We start from the raw sequence: 18,379 nt of genomic DNA, 5'->3' as shown, positions 1-18,379 counted from the left end.
GATTCAAATGACTGTGGTTAATATACAGAGATGCTAGAGTCTCTTAAATAATCTAATGGCAGCTATGAAATATATTCACTTCATGACATTTTAGAAACAATTTTAAAAATAATTTTTAAAATGTAATTTGAGTTCAGAAATAGAAACAACCTAAAAAATTAAAGAGTATAGGGTACAGGCACCATGAAAGGGAAGTCAAAAAACACTATGACCAGAAGTTCTGTATAAACCAGGATTTTTCTTAAGGAAATCAAATCAAAGTCCTACAATAAAGGTCTTTTTTCAGACAGATCACAGAATGTCAGATGAAAACTCTTACCTGAGTGGACAACCAAATGTTTCCGAAGACTGGAGTATTCAGCAAAGGAGCGACCACATCCCTGTGCCTGACACAGAAAGGGTTTTTCCCCTACAAGGGAAAAGTAAGTTCTTAGATTTTGGGATCACAACTTAATCTGATTGCTCAAGTCCCTGAGAACAGCCTGGACTCCATCTACTCCATTCTCCCATTTGGCCATACGTATATCAGGGTTCCATGGAAATTGCACACCTCTCCTTAACTTCCTAAGTCTTTTACAGCATTCTCTTCACCAGAGGAAACAGAGGCATTATTTTTAAATATTCTTAGACCATCATTCACCAAAAGTGAAGCAAGGGCCCACTGTTTCTAGATAATCTTCCAAGTATATAAATTTTAATAGAGTAATACAAACCTACTTGATCTATGATACATCTTCTATTTGCAGTTCTCAACAACCAGGTCTCGTTCCACACACTCAGAGGGTCCTGCTCCCTTTCTGCCTCTCAGTGCCAAAAATCCCATTAACTGTATTTCCCTTCATATCAGATTCTATACTTTATATCAGATCAGGCTGATCTTGCCAAAATCCTGTGAGAGATGTGTCAGTCATTTATATCTATGTGAGGAGAAACTGTAATTCAAGGCACAAATTGTTCTCATGGGCTGAAATTTATATCCCAGCTATTTTTGATTTATTTAAATTATGATAAACTGTGAGGTTACTACATTAATGCAGTTCAATAAAATTAATCTGTTTTGAACATTCTCTTAATAAAGCCAGACAAAATTTTTGCCTGCAACATCCCTCTAAAGAGCTCAATATACCATGTTTAACATGGTTTCATGTTAAAATGTTTTATGATTTCAAGTCTTTAACTGGACCCCTGTACAAAAGTAATAGCAAGACCACAGGAAATTAAGCAAGCTATTTTAACAATTTATTGTACAAAATAGATGTAATTCTTTCAGAGTAAACTTGTTTTTAAAGGTATTTTTACTTTGGCTTTGCCTTTAGAACTCTTTTTCCTGCAGCTCATTTATTAGCCTCTTATCTACAATAGCATTTGACAGCTGCAAGCAAAAAGGATCAACACAGCATGTTCCAATGGCTGTTACAAAACTGAAATATGTAGCAGAGTCTCAAACACTTTTGTACTTTCTGGCTTGCTATAAATCTTTAGAAGTTGGGAAAAACTATCATTGACCTAAATAACAGTGCACAGTTCCATCTATAAAACACCCTAGAGCTATTTACACCTGCAATTTGATAACACCTTTGGTCTGATCAAACGCTTAATGCCATATTATCCATTTGCATATTTAGAAAGTTGCTGTTCACTCCTCCAGAAGCTACTACTCTGCTGGTTACAGAACACTCTCTTATCAGTGAGGACTGTGCATGATCAGCTGGGCCTATAAAGTTAATCTGCAGCTTGGCTGGGAGCTGTAAGTGCAAAAGAAAACTGCAAAAAGTATAGCTGCTGTTACTACACATTCAAAATTTTATTATTGGTATACAGTTTTTAACTACATCCCAACATCTGCCCCCAAACCATGTGTTCCAGCCAGACTGCACATACTTTAAAATAGCAGTCTTTTCCCATGTGCATTGACAAACCACATACCATACGGTCATGTTTAAGTAAGGCAGAAGGCACAAACAGCTGCTGGCGACCCACATAATCTGTAATTTCATTTTACCAGGGAGGCCTTGTTCTCTCATTCTTGTCAAGGTTATTTTGAAATGTTAACCAACTGTAATACAATGCTTGCAAGGCCATCAGGGAATCTCTAACAATATTCCAAGAAGCCTGAAATGGGCCATTTGTTTGAGTGTTGTGATAATCCTAAAGCTTAAAAAACTAAACAAACAAAATCACCAGTTTATTCACTATGAATTTTCCTGGTCATTAATTAAATTGCTGGTCACTATTATATTGCTGGTCATTTCAACAGTAACTTTTGTGCCTCTCTCAAACAACTTTATAGTACAAAAACACCTAAAACCCTTTGACTGCTATACCAACTTCTAAAAATACTGAAAGGCAGGATCATATTCTCCAGAGGAGCCATCATAAACAAACCATGTATAAAATACAGCACTGTGAAATAAAGGTTCTTGGTTTATTTACTATAAAAAGCTGAGCATGAATTGAGAGTACACAGGCTCCAGCATTCACTAACATCCCAAATTAGAATTGGCACAAACAGCAGTTTGCACACCATACTGCTGTATTCTAATTAATGCTTTTTTCTACTTTTCTTTGCTACTATATTTTTGCTACTCATTCCACTGCATTCCTCATTTCTCCGTATGTCCCAAATGTAGTCATTCTACAAGCAACATAGGTAACACAAGCTAGTCAGTCAGGCAGATGTCAGTACAGCTCCTACTATCTAAGCTATTGCGCCTCTCAGGAGTTTCAAATAACCTCTTTATAAAACACTATTTCAGAAGTCATGTTCACTAACTACTCCCTAGATAACAGTCTAGTTTCACACACCCCTCCCTCCATCACATAACTGCAAGGGAATCTTCAGAATACGCGTTGGAACGGAATACAGCATCACCACACACCATTTGACAGGTAAAGCCTGTGTGAAACTATTCAGAATAGTAAGAGATTAGCACTTGATTTATCTGACCTATAGATCAAGGTGAATTGACAGAAAAGGGACATTAATGGAGGGCAGAGGTAAACAACATAATACTTTCAGTAGTTTGAGGACAGAGGAGGAAGTGGTTTATTCCTCAGGAAAGACCCCACCTCAGCAGAACACAAATAGGTGAGGTCTAAAACACACCAGTGTGAATTCGTAGGTGGTTCTTCAGATTTCCAGCTGTTGTGAACTGTTTACCACAGCCCAGTTCTGTGCACACAAAGGGTTTTTCACCATTGTGAGTTCTCATGTGCACCTTCAGCCTCTGCAAGACGTAGAAACTTTTTCCACAACCTTCTGCTGGGCAGGTGAAGGAGCGGTCGTTACTGGAAAGCAACAAAAAGCCGTTTCATTGCCAGCTACTGCAATGCATTTTTTCATGAACACTTGACTTCTTTCTTTTATTAAATATCAGTACCTGTTAAAATACAAAAATTCTAAACCAAACATGACAAGTACCTGCAAAATCATATAAATCTAATCCAAGTTTTTCAGAATAATTGACTTAAAGCACTCAACAGATGTATTATTAATATGAATAATGCCAGATTTTCACAGCTTGTTAATGTCAAAACCTAACATTATCTCAAAGAGACAGTGCATTTTTTCAAGGTCATAACCACAAATAGCTTCATTCTGCTCACCGGTGTGTTTTCAGATGATACTTGAAGTGAGCTGGCCATACAAACGTCCGATCACAGCCCTCAACTGTGCACTTCAGCTTTCTTTCCACACGAGATAAATGAGGAATGGGGCTTGAATCTTTTGGCTGCCCATCTCCTGTGCAAAGATGAACATTTTCCCCTGGAAAAAAAAAAAAAGCCTACTGAAATAAAAAAAATATACAGATTACTATAATGTGTCAAATTTAATAGGAAAACCAGCATCATATATGATACAGGATTGTACATCAGGCATGTGTCTGGATACTAATTGTTAAGCATGTCCTATGCTGCTGCCTAGCCTGTAACAGGGTCAGACACAGACTTGCAAACCCTACCAGGTATTCCTAACAAGCCATCTGGATCAGATCTGCTGCTACCAGATAAGGCTTATCACAAAAAGAATAGAAAGCCAATGCACCAGAAATTGTAAAAGTGGTCTCTATATCAATATCAAACAAGCAATTTTAACTGTCAGCCAACTATCACCTATTAGCTAAGCTGCTTTTAGAAACACCTTAGCTAAAATAAGAGATATTGCATTTGCATGCATGCAATTATTTATTAAAATAATAAATAATTATTTATAATATAATATAATATAATAATATAAATAATTATTTATTAAAATAATAAGAAAGCATGTGACGAAATCCAATTATGAATTCTTCAGAAAACAGCTCTCCAAACACAGTAGAGCTAAAAAGAAAGTATAATTCATAGTATGTATTAAAAAATAGACTCTCAGAAGTGAAAATAAAAGTTGAAAAACAAGCAGCTGCATTCAGAAAGAAGATATTCTTTACATGTACTGGAGAACTAGTAGTCTACAATGAACAGATGGTTCCACTAGAGTTCATTCCCCAAGAAAACATGAGAAGCCTATTTATAATGAAGAAAAAAAGCATAATTGTTCTGTATCATTCTGTCACTGATTATTTGAAGATGTCATAACTGATTCAAAGCAAGAGAGAATTAAAGAGAGGAAGAAACAATGTGAAACTAAGGGTCTTGTATAGAACATTCAACTTTTGAGACACAATCTATGGATCTCCTACCATTATTGCTTGCTTTGGCATTCTTTGCGAGCTGTGCCCGAGTGGCAGCAATTAAACTGTCATGGGCCAATTCTTGCACTCGTAGGAACCATGGAGTACTGCTGTCTGTGCTATCGTGGGAGAGAAAGTCATTGCCAGAATCTTCTGCTTCATCTTGAACAAACACCAAGTGCTCTGCGGGAGACCCCAGCCCTAGAAGAGAAGACAAATTTGTGAAACAATAATGTAACAGAGGGAAATTTCTTTTGCTTCTCAGAGATTAGTGTTCATAGCATGGATGAAATAGCTGCCCCGAAAAAGTCTCCACTGATCTCTAAATTGTAGAAAGGTGTTGATGACTAAATGCTCTGAAAATATCCAATAATGCCCAGCAAATTTCATGATCTTTCCTCTTCATAAGCAGCAGGGAGAGAGTTGTACTTGTATCTCCGGCATTCTGCTGAGACATATCCAGCCAGATGACAAACAGAAGGACAATTACCTGCTCTTGTTAGATTGAGAAGAATGAATGAAGTGCTGTCACTAGGCTGGAAGTCTTGCAATAAATTAGAAGCTTCTGGAGTTGACAGAAGTTCAGATGGTTTCTGTACGTTCTGTGCTCTTGTTTCCTCTTCATCAGGGCCTACATTTACCTGGAGACTTCTCAAGACAGCAGATGAAGAAACATCTTTGGAAGAATTAGTGTGACTTGGAGAAGTGAGATCTCTTTCATCATCTAATGAGGGAAGTGAAACCAGAGTAAATAAAAGTATAAATACGCTACGACTAAAGGACACCTATGAAATTATTTTCCTAAGAAAAAAGCCCCAGAACTTGAGAGAGAAGGGAAGAGGAAGTTTCTAACTAGTCAGAATTCACTATTAAATGAGAAGATTCAGTCACTCTGCTGAACTTGCTCCTCCATCCCTGGAATGTCTTATCAGCAAGAAACAGTGGGACCAGAGTGGTGAAGTAAAGACAGCTGTATGAAGGGCAGGGTCACAAAGATCTGCCACATAGATTTTACCTGGCAACATGAGTCTGTTGCATTCTGAGGTCTCAGTAACAGGAAGCAGAGAGAGACAGGTGATGTCTTTTGGTTCTGATTCCACTAGTTCTTGTCCCAGTGGAATAGAAGTATTTTGAACAAACTGAACCAGCAGCTGAAAAAACATACTGAAGATTAGGAAAAGAGCAGCACAAATAATTTAAAAATATACTAAATCCAGTCAATCTAGTAGTCCCTACTGTCTTGTAGGAGACATTGAATATAATACCATGAATACACACAGATAAAAATGGAAACTTTTCAATTTACATTAATACAAGGAAAGAATTGTTATCTCTGAAATACCTACAAACTTCTCATTCAACATATAATAAACAGCTCTGGATCATTGAAAGTAAGTCAAGTTAGGCTATATTTATTTTTAATTAGTATTTTACCACTTGATACTTTATTATGGTCTAACATTTCAAGGTAATGCTTTCCACACTCAGCCTTTGATACAGGTATTTTTTTAAATTATTGTGTTTAAATGCTTAACTGAAAGCTGGCCTTTTCTAAATTAAAAAAGGCAATCAGAAGACTAGTTACAAAGATGTCTATCATATGGGTATTCAAAATAAGCAGATAACAATCAGAGAAACACGGTTGGGATGACAAAGGGAAGAACACTGACAGCCTCACCCATCCAAATCAATGACTCATAAAACCATCAAAGATGGACAACCAACCCACCCAGTAAGGGGATTACCAGAAGAAACCCTCTCCAAAATACTACACGAAACAAGAGGGACTATTGCATAAAGAGTTATAGGACTTAAACTGAGATACATTCCCTGGGGAGGAATTTGGGACTGGTCAAAAGATTTTGAGGGATTTGTACAGGACTTATTAGGCATTGTTTAAGGGAAAGGCCAAAGGCAGGAAAAGGAAAGGATCAAGATGGATCAAGGCAGAACAAACGTAAGAAAATGGAGAGGGAAGGATAAAAGGGGCCCACTGCACATAAGCAGGAAGTTGGTCAATTCAGTTGTCTGGCACAGCCTAAGTCTTGCACTCCATCCTGTCTTCTTATTAAACTCCATTCTTACCTGCTTCCTGTGTGGTCCTGCTCTCTACAGTGGGTCTCTAGAGGCACACACTAATTTCCAGTGCGTGTCATATGCTAATGAACCCCAAGACAGTCTAGTTAGCAAGTGAAATGAGAAGTGTGAGGATAGATCCCAAAGAAATCCATGAAGGTTTTCCTTAGGCAGCAACCCTTGAACACAGAATCAGGTACTTTGTGCTGCCCATGTTAATGAGGATAAAGCTACAAGCACTCAGTCTGTGTTAATTTTGATTTAACAAAGGAAGTGGTACTGGGAGTTAGGAGATAACATAGTCCAACTTTTGCAATGGACTGAACAAATTCTGCGAACTGCGTGAGCTTTTTTAAACATGGTCTCAAATCTCTCCCCTGAAGGGATTTACACTTCAGAAAGACAAAAGGTGGCCAGTTGTAACACACCCAGACCATACTCCACATTTCAGAGAAAATACTGCTTAAAACCTCCATGTAGCATCTATTTGTTTGCCTTTAAGTTCTGTCAAACAAATTAACTCATGTACTTGCATTGTCAGGGGTTTTTTTTTAAACACTGAATGAAGAAATATGGACACTAACAATACACTAAAAAGTTAAACCTCAAGTTTCTTATTTCTAGGAAACTCCTTGACAAAAATCCTGCATTCTGATGCTGTCTAACAAACAACTGTATGCAGCAAACTTTTATCTTTGGCATTTAGAAGGAAATTGTACAAGACAGTTATTTAAAAACTACTACCCTCCCTCATTGTGACACATTTTAACATGCAGTCACAGAGAGCCTAGATGGAGTTGTCTGTGCAGTGATATAGTTCATCAGTGTCAAAAGAAAAACACTAAAAATCCTGATGTGCCCATTGTATATTTGTGATTAAAACCCAACAGTCACAGATAATTTGATTCTTATTTTGTATGTTGTGATTGCCTTAGTACTTCCTTTTCAGAACTATTGGCATCTAATTCCAAATTATTCCTGTAGCAGCCAGCAGCCTTTTGAGTGTCTCTTACATCAAGAGAAAGCCTTTTAAATAAGGGAACTGTAAAGAAAACAGTATTTTGTGCTCTGATTTCTCTATGCTCATTTCCTCTCAGAAAAACACTAGAAACACTGATGTTTTCTCAAACACTACCTCGAAGAGCTGCTGTAGGAACCCTGAAGCTTTACCAGCCCTGATTGGTCTCCCTGGGACCTGCACTCACACTGTCTCCCTAGGGCCTCCTTTTATGCTCAGCCTGGGCCAGTCATTCCCTTCCCAAGTTGTGTTGTAGGTTTACCTGTCTCAAGACCTGTCTACTGGATGAACCTCAGATTTCTACTGTGTCTCCAACCCCATCTTCTGCTGCTCCTACCTGGACTCTGGATAGACTCTGGACTGGTTAACCACTTTGCCTTATCCAGGACTGAGGGCTGTGGATTACAGCACCTATTTCTGCCTTCCATGCTCAGGTGCTGCAGTATTGTGCCCTGCTCTATGAGGGCACTGCCTGGGCTGGGATTATCCTTGACTCCCTGCTCACCCTCCCTTAGGAGCAGGCTGTCATCACTGACAATTATGAAGCTACAAATTAAGTCCTGCAGTCATTCAGATGGCAATGTGCCATTTGAACTAGGCCACAAGCCAGATGGCAGTTTGAAAGGTTAGAATTGTTTCATCTTAGATATAAGATTATCCAGAGGACCTAGCAAGAAGATGAATCTATTTTTATGTTGTCAAAAAAAATACATAGGCAATAAGAGACAGTCTCCTCCCCAGGGCCATGCATTCTAATTAAGGATTTTAAAAATAGAAGAAAGGGAAGTAAAAAGAGAGTTAGGAATAATGTGCAAGGTAACCAGAAAGAAGAAGTAGAGACTAAACTGTGAGCACTAACATAGATCTAAATTATTAGATTGTCTCTCATGCTGATGAGCCCTACTGCTTCTTACTCCACCATGAAACACCTGTTTTATGGACTTGCCTATTTTTATACAAAAAGACCTAAATGAAACTTGCCTCCTTCAAGAAGAAAGCTTTGCTTCAAACCTTCCACTTCAACATAGCAACATTAAGCCACTAGAGAAAAGCAAAATGCAACAACCAGAAACAGATGTTCAGAAGAAATAAGTTCCTTTTAATTTGCTTTGTAAAGTAATGACAAACTAGTACAGAGAATTATGAGAGGGCAAAAAATGCAGAAGGAAACAAACCAACATGAATCATGCCCATTATTAAAATGTGAAGTAAAAAAACCTCAACCCTTCACATAAACTAAAGCAAACCAATCCTCAACTCAAATAATTCAGACAAAATAAAAAGTTTTCATGTTAGTTTTATCTTGACAGATTTTTCCTAAACTTTCCTGTTCAAAATCATTGAATATCTTTGTGGACTACAAACTACAGCAAGTTGAATAAAAAAAAAATAAAAAACTCATTAGAAACATTGTGTCTTGCTGTCCCAAGCTTCTTGCAATATGGTTTTGCAGCTGAAAGTAAATAGGAAATTATAAGGGTATCTGGTAATTGGCTATTCAGCACAGAAATCTATGAAAGAATAGGTTATACATTAAATGCACAGATACACAAACACTAACAAACGCTAGCAAACTGCAGATAGGAAAGGGTAAAAATATCCAGAACTCCTAGGACACTGATGGACGGGCCAGTACAGGAATAACTTGAGTGTGATCTTGAAAAAAATTCAACCAGAAACTTTGTAAGGAATAGGAACAATGTAATCTTGGGCTACCAGAACCCGTATCTCATCTGCAAGAGCAAACTTCCTATGGGACATGGGGGAAATTCTGGGACTGGGTAAAACATATCAAGGTACCTTGAGTGGAAATTGTGGGACTGTGAGAAACTTATGGATATTTAGGGGAAGGATCAAAGGCAAGGAAATGGAGGGATCAAGGTAGATAGGAGAGAAACAACTACTGGGAACAGAAAGGGGATTTGGGATAATACTGGTTACCACATTAGCAGGCTGCTGCCCTGCATCACCACTGGAGTCTACCTCATCCTCTCTAATGCTTTCTGCTCCTAAATGGTTTCTGAGTACATTCATTTGATTAAATTCACTTTTGCATAGCCTGTGAAATAGAGAAAAACACAATCTGGATACCCAAGATCCTGGCCAGAAGCTGAATCTAAAAACCCAAGGCCTGGATATAGATAATGGAAGGACTCGAGGTTTGGCAAAGAGTGGACAGATAAACAACCACAAGTATGCATGTCAGCCAAGGGAGGACATGTGTGATATGCCAGTAAATGTCAAACCTTTTTACCTGATAAGCAGGAACAGGATCAGGCCATTTGTGACCTTTCTTTTCCAGGGGAATGCCATTTGTGTTTGAGTGTGCTGGTAAAAGCCCTATCCTGCCACAGCCATAATGTCTGTACTGTCTGTGTGTGCACAGGCATATTTTGGCAGTTCAGGCCCAGGTGCATTTCTGTGTGCACCTGGGAACAGGCTGGTGGTCTCATGTCTGAAAGACTAGGAAGGCAGGAACCTCCTAGGTTATACAGTTTGACAGATCCCATAACCAAAAAACATCTGGCATCACAAACAGGTCCCAAATGGGCTGTAAATATTCCTGAGATGGTGACTGTAGAATCCCTACATAGGGAAGAGACTTATCCACTATGATTGAAGTGCTAGAATTTGTAAGCAAAGCAGACAGGTCATCTTGGGACACTAGAATAGTTGTAGTTAGGGAAATTGAATGCACAGAATATTAAGAGAATACCGAAGGAACAGTAAGAGGTGTGAGGTGGATTTACTCTATAAGCTAAGACATCCCATGGAATTTGAAATAAATCTTAATATTGCAAAAAGATATCCTTGACTTAAGAGATTCAAACTTTATGGGACAGACGTGAATCATACCGAGAGAACCCATAATCCTTGGAGGGCAAAGTTGAAGTGCATCTTGATATAAAGGATTTTATTTTTGCTCTGCCATATCACCTTCTTGAATATACCCTCCTTTAACTACTTCAGCTGAAATGTCACATAACTGAAAATCCTGTAAATAATACAGACATTGGATGTATTAAAAAATGTAAAATATTTCTTGGCTGTTGTCACTAAGCAGATACTTGTTATCACTGCTGGTCAACAAGAAATGGTTGGACAGGATTATGCCAGGTTCTATCACTGCAAGCAATGCAGAATGCTTGCATTACCAAGAGACTTGAATAATGTCCCTGACCTGAGAGGGGAAAAAAAAAAAACCTACAACAAACAACAACCAAAAAACTGTTTAAAGAACTGAGAATCTCTACTAGAAATCCTTAACGAAATAAAAAACCCAAAAGACCCAAAAAAAACCCTCAAACCAAAACAAAGAAACAAAAAACAAAACAAAAAAAGAAAAACACAAAACAAAACCAAAAAACCCCACAAACAACCAAACCAGAAACAAATGATGATATGGCCACCTGGGATGCATCATCTCAAGTTTGTCCCATAATAGGTGATTCAAAAGCCAAGAAGTGTCAGGCAGCTGCTATAGCTGAAGTAGGGGTTGCTGGGAGGGACAGGGTAAGAAGGTTCTCCAGAACCTCAGATCTATCCTCCCACTAGACAGCTGGAGAACTAGACTAGATTCCCAGAGCAACCATGTCTTTAATCAAAACCATTCCTGTTCTAAATTTAACCAGTAGACCACAACAAAATAAAGAGGTCAAAAGAAAATTGAGTAGAGGGGGAGGAGAAAGGACGGGCTGGAGCTGAAGGGTGTGCAGGGCAGAAGGCTTGTTACCTAGGAAGTGGGATGTCCTCCTCCCATACACCCTCTGGGAAACTAATTAAATCACAATCGTCTCTCCTTGTGAGGCACTGAGGAGGAGAGAAAGGAGAGGCTAAAATACCTCTCTTCACCCCCTTTTCAATAACTAACTCCATTTACAGAACAGAGTTATAACTCATTTAATTGTGCTAAGAGTTACCCCAAGAGCAGAAAGCACCCTGCACTGGACCAGTATGGTGGAGGTGACTGGAAATACATGCAAGTGTAATAAATCACCTTGAAGGCTTAAAGCATGCAAAATGCAAATCTTAGCAGTTCCATGAGGAATGATAGTTACATAGCTTTGGGGGCAGGGAGTCCAGAAGAAAAAGCAGATCCATCTGTTCATACAATAGTCTCCAAGCAACTTTGTAACTTTCTATGAAAGGAGGATTCACCTCTACTCAAGCATTAAATATTTAATGGTATGTTGGTGGCTTCTTATGGATAAAGCCAGGAGCAAAGAAGCCTATGCAATAGAGACATAGTGCTTTGATTGTTATTATCCACATGTCACAGAAATACAGCTAGCTCTTAATATATGTCTCACATGGTAGGGTATATGAAAAAACATCTGTGGTTATAAGAATTTGTGGTGTGATGCCATGCCTCACTAGAGGATGTAAAATCATTATTTACTTTCAGAGACATTTGAACTGCTATTTGGGAAAAGTGTAAAAAGAGTATCTACCAGTACTATTTTCTATTGCTTTGATGTGAAACTAACTTAACACCCAAGTTTCATAATCAGAACTAAAACAAAAGTGTAGTATATATGGAAATGAATCAAAATTTTTAGTATAAAATAGCCTCGATCAAGATTGAGGAACATAGTTTAGAAGACAGCATCTACAGAAAGGATGCCCTCTGCAACATCCACTATAACTTTTTTTATTTACCAGGCCTGTTTCTTCTGGAGAATAAACAGCTAACTTTTATTATGGGCTCGCTGGGAAGGAAATGCAACTCTGCCATGAGGAAATAGGACTACTATGCAAACAAGCCTAATTAATAAATACCTTATTCATGTCGAGAAAAGACAAGGCCCAATTACAGCTCTTACTTGAGGAATGAGCATTCCAACTGTCCTGGTCCTTGGCTGTCAGAAATAATCTAAGGGAACCCACCCACTCACAGACAAAAGTAACAAAGCCCTCCCACCTTATCATTCAGAACTCAGAAGAATATTGAGGCAAGAGAGAGGAACACTTTGCAGATTGTGCTGAGACTACTCAGAGCTGCTATGAATTTGCAGCTACTTTTCCTGAACAGTGTGATTGGAAGGGCTTTGGCTGCTTTATTAAGAAACAAATGCCTTAACACATCACATGAGCTGTAATGCATTACCAGTATGTAATTGTCATTCTTTTTAGAGTACCAGTTTCAGATACATACTGTATTGCTTATAGGGATAGAAACAAGACTTAAAAACCATTCAATTAAGTCTTACAAACTTCCCCAAAACATATTTCATAGCTGTACTATGTCCTCTGCTCTAGGATATTAGCCATCTGCAGAGGTAAAGCTGAGAACCACGAAAAGCAAGAATACCAAGTGATAACAACCCCTGCACCTTCAAGTGGGGAAATGAACAGAGAGATAACTAATGGCCATTCAACCTGAAAAATGAGTTAAGAAATAGGAGAGGCAGCAGGTGGTGGTGGTGGTGTTGAGTGTAACAAATTGCAGACACTTGTAGCTAGCACACTACAGGTAAGAGTAACAAAGCCCAGAACTTCTCAGCAACAGTGAGCCACTGTTAGAGTGCCATCTTGTAAACGTTCAACCAGAAATTTTAACTAAGGAAAAAAGCTATTATGGCTTATCAGAAAGGGTCTCATAGAACAGACCAACTTACTATCCAATATAACAAGGACAGCAGGATGTGTTAAGTTTATTATGCTGTGTGTAGGAGGAGGATCACAGGAGGACTCAAGGCAGATAAATGAAGAACCAGGTGTAGGGGGGAGAGAAGAGACTCCAAACATATGTTTGCTGGCTGCTAGTCAATACATTGCTGTGCCTGATCACTGCAGTCCCCTCCTATCTAATTACCAAAGACATTCCTAAATATTCTACTCACAAGTGAGTCCACTGCTAGTGAGCTTCTAGTTTACTACAAGTAGGAGGCTACCACAGTCTAGGGAAAAAAAAAAAAAAAAACCCAAAAAATATTCCAGCCAGAAAGTGGCTTAAAAGCCCTGGCTCTGGACAGAACTGCAGGCCTGGCAGAGACCATGAGAATGTGAGTATGCATGAGAGTCAAGTAATGAGGGTACAGCTATAGCCCACTATACAGCCAATACAGCTATAGCAAACCATGGCTGTTCATGCTTTCCCTGCGCATAATGTGTATGTTCATGTTTTACCTGTGGTTGTGGCCAGCTGTGCATACACAAACGTCCCTGCAATTCATGCCCAGTTGAACCTGGAACAGTCCAGCAGCTTCACACCGAGCAACTGGGATCCCCTGTGTGCTGCTGCCTACCACTTCTGCCAACTGCTTAATGGAAACAGGAGTACTTTGAAGAACAGGACTGGCTGATGCTGATAAAATAATCCAGATTGTCCAAAACCAAGTAGAGTCAATTTGGTTTGACGGAAAGAAATAGTCAATTCGTTAATTTATTTTATTCTCATAACAAAAGAGTGCTGTAATAGTGGAAAAATATGTAATCTGAGAACAGGCAAGAATATTGGCTGATACTTGAAAGGAGGTGAAAGAAACTTGCAATATTTTCTAATTTTTTACCATTCAAATCAAAGCACGGAAGCATTAGCAAATGTCACTGAAAACACTTGGAAAATTAGTATGTAAGCAGCAATCTGAGTAACTCATGAGCTCTAAGTGTTGCCTATAAACGTTCCTGGGAACCAAACTCAGTTCATAATTGCTCACCTCAGGTTTGGATTCTAACTCATCCGATAACATTGATTCAAGTGTCCAACTCCTGCAGCTGTTCTCAACAAGGCACAGATTTTTTTTAATTTTTTTTTTTTTTTTTTTTTTTTAAGTTCAGAGAGGACAACACTCCCTGTTTATGTTCATATTTTCCTAAGTGCAAACCAGTGTGGTGGTCCTTCTGCAAGAAGCTCTGCTGCGGAAATAATTAATTTAACCTAAAACAACAAAAAAGGAAACAAAGAAAGAGGAACTGAAAAACAAGCGCAAAGCAAAAAGAAGTGAACGTGTTGATGCAACTGTAAAATATACATTGAGGTATCAGTAAAATTCATTAACTGAGGTTTCTGGATTTCTGTTTTTACTGAATCAACAAAATAGCCTTTAAAAATTAATTTCACTATGTTATTTACCATATTTTGTTTGCAATCACTAATTTTTAATGGATAATTGCCTTGTTTGTTCTGGAAACTTATGGGATCAACTGCAAATCACATAAAGTATTGAAGATATGAGGAAGCTGAATTCCCAGCCCACGACACAGTGGAATTATCCAAATGACTGATAAAAAGGAGCCATATACAAACAACCTGTCAGCAGGAAAGATCAGTTCTTCCTGTCAGTCGAGATATTTCACAGAATCAGAAATTTAATTTCTTGATGAGCCCAGATAAATAGAACTTATTTCATAAATACCCATGTGATGCTTGTCCTAAAAGGGGAACAGGAGAACAAGCTTTTCTTGCCTGCTGGGAAAACAGACAGTACTGATGGGAGAAAAATGTGAACTACATACAGGTTTTTCCCCTTCCCAACACAACTACCAATCTACTACGTTAAAAAGTAACGAGAATCAGCTGGATCAGCTTAAAAAAATAACCTAAAAGCCTTCCTCTCACACTCTGACAGCAGCACAGAGCTTCACTTGCCGTACAGGTGCAAGACACCACACACAGCGAGCGCAGTGACCGAGCCCTCCGCACGCAGCGGGCCCGGGCCCGGCCATCCTCCCGCGCCCACCCGCTGCCCTGTCCGCCCGTACCCGGCAGGGCGGGCCCCGAGTGACCCACGGGGACAAGGGCCAGCGCCGCCAGGCCCGGCTGCCCACGCCCCGGCCGGGAGGAGCCCGGCGCAGGCCGGGGAGGATCGGGGGCAGGGCGGAGCGCCGAGGCCCGGCGGGGCAGGTGCCACCCGCCCCAGGGCGCGGGTCCGGCCGCAGCCGTGAGGGGCGGCCCCGGCAGCGGGGACAGGAAGAACAGCAGGGCCGGAGCGTCCCCCGCGCTCCGCGGCTCGCTGGGCTCCCGCGCCCCACAGGGGTCAGCAAGTCCCGCAGGAGCGGCCGAAGCACCCCCGGCACCCACCTTACCGGCATCTCCGCCGCCCGGACGTGACGAGCCCGGCCGGAAATACCGCGCGGCTCGGGGCGGGGCGGCGCTGCCGCCCGCTGCCGGCTGCTTCCATCGCCCCCGAAAAGAGAGAGCGGCTCGGTGCTTGGGGTTTTTCCCGGTTCTGCTGGAAACGTTACCAGGACTGCGGTCTTTAGCTGTAGCCTGATTCCTCTTCAAGTAAACCATTTTTATAAGGATTGTTACTGTACAGGTGAACATTATGCCGGAACCTTATGGAAACGTTCAGTCTGCCGAGCTTCTTTTTTCTACATAAATCAACACTGAAGACGCATTATCCCAGTTTGTTACAGCACATGTGGAAACACCACATGTGGTTTCCTACTAATACTTTGTTTCTGCTTTGCTCTGACTTTCTGCTTTGTCTGTTTCCATCACCAGCTGGTGATGGAAAACTCCAAGAGTTCACTGTAGCTCACAAAAAACATATACCAAGTTAGTAATTCCAGAGACATACATGTCTTTGCAATGTACCTAATAAAATAAGAAAGGACTGAGTAATTTAGGAACCTTGCACTTTAGTTTTAGTTCTTTATCTGTATGTGACCAGCGCCTGAAGAAGTTGGCAGCCTCTGGTCTTTACATTAGCAGCTGAATCAGTGACCTTCAGGTCCTGTAAACTTTAACTCGGTTATGGCTAGCCCGTAGCTTCGAAGCCATATGTGATTCCATGCCAGCATAGCTGCTCGTGGCACACTCCTGGTGCGGTGCTGATAGGCAGTGAAAACGCTGGTGAGAGGGAAGTAATGCAACAGCAGCTGTCAAGGGTAGCAAAATCAGGTTTCCTGAGGGTCCCTCAGAGCACAGCCTCTTCTGATCCACCGTGGACTGTGAAAAAACCTGTGGTCACTTCTTGGTAAATGGCTGTCATCTCTTGCCTAGAACTACTTCGGAATGTTTTTTGGTTTTTTTTTCCAGCCCCTCCAAGATGTGCAATATGGCTTCACTACTTTTCAGAACATTTGAAAATTTGATTTGCAGCATAAAGATTTGCAGTTATCTCCCTCAGCTTTAAATGTTCAGTGAGTGGCTTAATGGAAGAATCATACTGACAGCCTAGTGCTTCAGCAAAAAGACTATTGACCAGCTACCTGCTGGAGTCACCTGGTAGCTCCATAAAGTCTGCAAGCAAATTAGATGCTTGTCTTTTTCTGAGGTAATTATCCCATCCACTTGCAGGCATTGCATTAATACTAACAAAAGCCTGCATTGTGAAATCAATTTTCAGTCAAACTGAAGCACATTTCTGCTGTACAAGGCAGGGAAAACTGATTCAACACCCAGAATCAACAGCCTCAGAGACTGGGCCTGCCATACTGACCCTGCAGATGGATTCTATCAGGGAACCTAGAAAGTCTGGCATTTATCATATTGGACCACTCATCCACAGTTGTGGTGCCCTGAAGCTTTAGACAGATTCATCTATTTAAGCCTGAAAAACTGAAAGTAATAGCTTCTGAGACTGAATTTTTAAACACAAAAAGCTGGAGCTCATTAAATGGCCATGCAGCAGTAACAGTAAAAAACCATTTCACTGTACTGTTGAGGAATATATTCAGTGCAGGTAGCTTGGTTTGCAGCTGCAGTGTAAGCTGCAGATTGAGCTCTCTGGATGACTGGAGTCCGAGGCAAGAGGCTGTGAACTGCCAACCCTTTGACAAGCTCAGGGGCCTGTGGCCCAACCAGGTGACCAGACACTCAGAGACATGGCAGGAGCCAAGGACCCCCAAACATTCCCATGCTTAGACTGTGAGGGTATAAGAACCCAGGGTTTCCTTTGTTTGGGGTCCCAGTTCAAGCTGTTGTTTAGTTATTTCATCAAGATTGAATTATTTTAAGGATCGGAACCAGTGAGACTCTGCTATGGGAAACCTGGCATTGAGATGGTAAGGAAACCTTGTCTGACTGTGTGAGTATGAGGGTGTGTGGGAAGTCAGGCTCACTGGAGCTACTCACTGGGAAGGGATTTCGGTCCCAACTTAGGTAGTGGGAGTGTGACTGCCAGAGTAGACAGGAAAGTTTCCCTAACACAGCATGCTATTGTATTACTGATCCAATATAATCCAACAAAAGTAACAATAAATGCAGAACTACTAATTTCATAAACCAACTTTTCTTGATGCTGCTTTGGTAATCCAAAGGAACTGAATCACAAAGCTTGATGCTGTTTTATATTAAGATACTCAGTAATCTTGGAAGTCCTTTGACTCATCACCAGCTCAACAATGGGGAATTGTTGACTAGATATTAAAATATGGAGACATGTAGGCGCATAAGTTCCTTTCATTTGCATCCTTCTAGGCCAGATGAGTTTGGCTGCTTCAGAACTTGCATCTTGACTGCCTGGGGAATTTTGGTGGAATCTGCAGTGGGACTAGCACAGCACTTACCTGAGTTGTTTATGCTGGTTCAAATCACTTGTGCAGGTGTGTGAAGTAGTTCTGGTCCCTGATGAGAGAACTGACTGGGAATTTCCTGTAGTCTTACTTTCATAGTAACATCTGCCTCTACAGGCTCCTTTTCTCCAATCAAGGGGAAATGGAA

The 18,379-nt window shown here is 40.4% G+C and overlaps 2 protein-coding genes across 4 annotated transcripts in view; one reads left to right on the top strand and one right to left on the bottom strand.

Moving 5' to 3' along the window:
• FAM161B (FAM161 centrosomal protein B) overlaps positions 1 to 2,909 on the top strand; it is a 14,877-nt gene extending 11,968 nt beyond the window's left edge. Inside the window, exon 8 of the mRNA XM_030273150.4 lies at positions 287 to 2,909. Within this exon, the coding sequence (XP_030129010.4) occupies positions 287 to 323 (37 nt within the window). The 3' untranslated portion in view covers positions 324 to 2,909. The remainder of the gene's footprint in view (positions 1 to 286) is intronic.
• ZNF410 (zinc finger protein 410) overlaps positions 1 to 18,379 on the bottom strand; it is a 20,446-nt gene extending 2,067 nt beyond the window's left edge. Inside the window, exons 1-8 of one of the 3 annotated variants that reach the window (XM_030273155.4) lie at positions 18,226 to 18,379; positions 14,427 to 14,647; positions 5,689 to 5,824; positions 5,164 to 5,397; positions 4,683 to 4,874; positions 3,607 to 3,766; positions 3,107 to 3,288; positions 320 to 409 (exon numbers count right to left, since the gene is read on the bottom strand). In XM_030273155.4, coding sequence (XP_030129015.2) covers positions 320 to 409; positions 3,107 to 3,288; positions 3,607 to 3,766; positions 4,683 to 4,874; positions 5,164 to 5,397; positions 5,689 to 5,824; positions 14,427 to 14,459 — 1,027 coding nt within the window. In that variant the 5' untranslated portion in view covers positions 14,460 to 14,647; positions 18,226 to 18,379. Of the gene's footprint in view, positions 1 to 319; positions 410 to 3,106; positions 3,289 to 3,606; positions 3,767 to 4,682; positions 4,875 to 5,163; positions 5,398 to 5,688; positions 5,825 to 13,896; positions 13,936 to 14,426; positions 15,781 to 18,225 lie in introns of those variants that run through there. The other 2 variants (XM_072930246.1, XM_032748505.3) reach the window with 2 other exon arrangements.

Source organism: Taeniopygia guttata, chromosome 5 (genome assembly GCF_048771995.1).
Source record: "Taeniopygia guttata chromosome 5, bTaeGut7.mat, whole genome shotgun sequence".
Lineage (NCBI taxonomy): Eukaryota > Metazoa > Chordata > Aves > Passeriformes > Estrildidae > Taeniopygia > Taeniopygia guttata.
The sequence above is the reverse complement of the archived record's forward strand: the minus strand, read 5'-3'. Positions and strand labels throughout refer to the sequence as shown.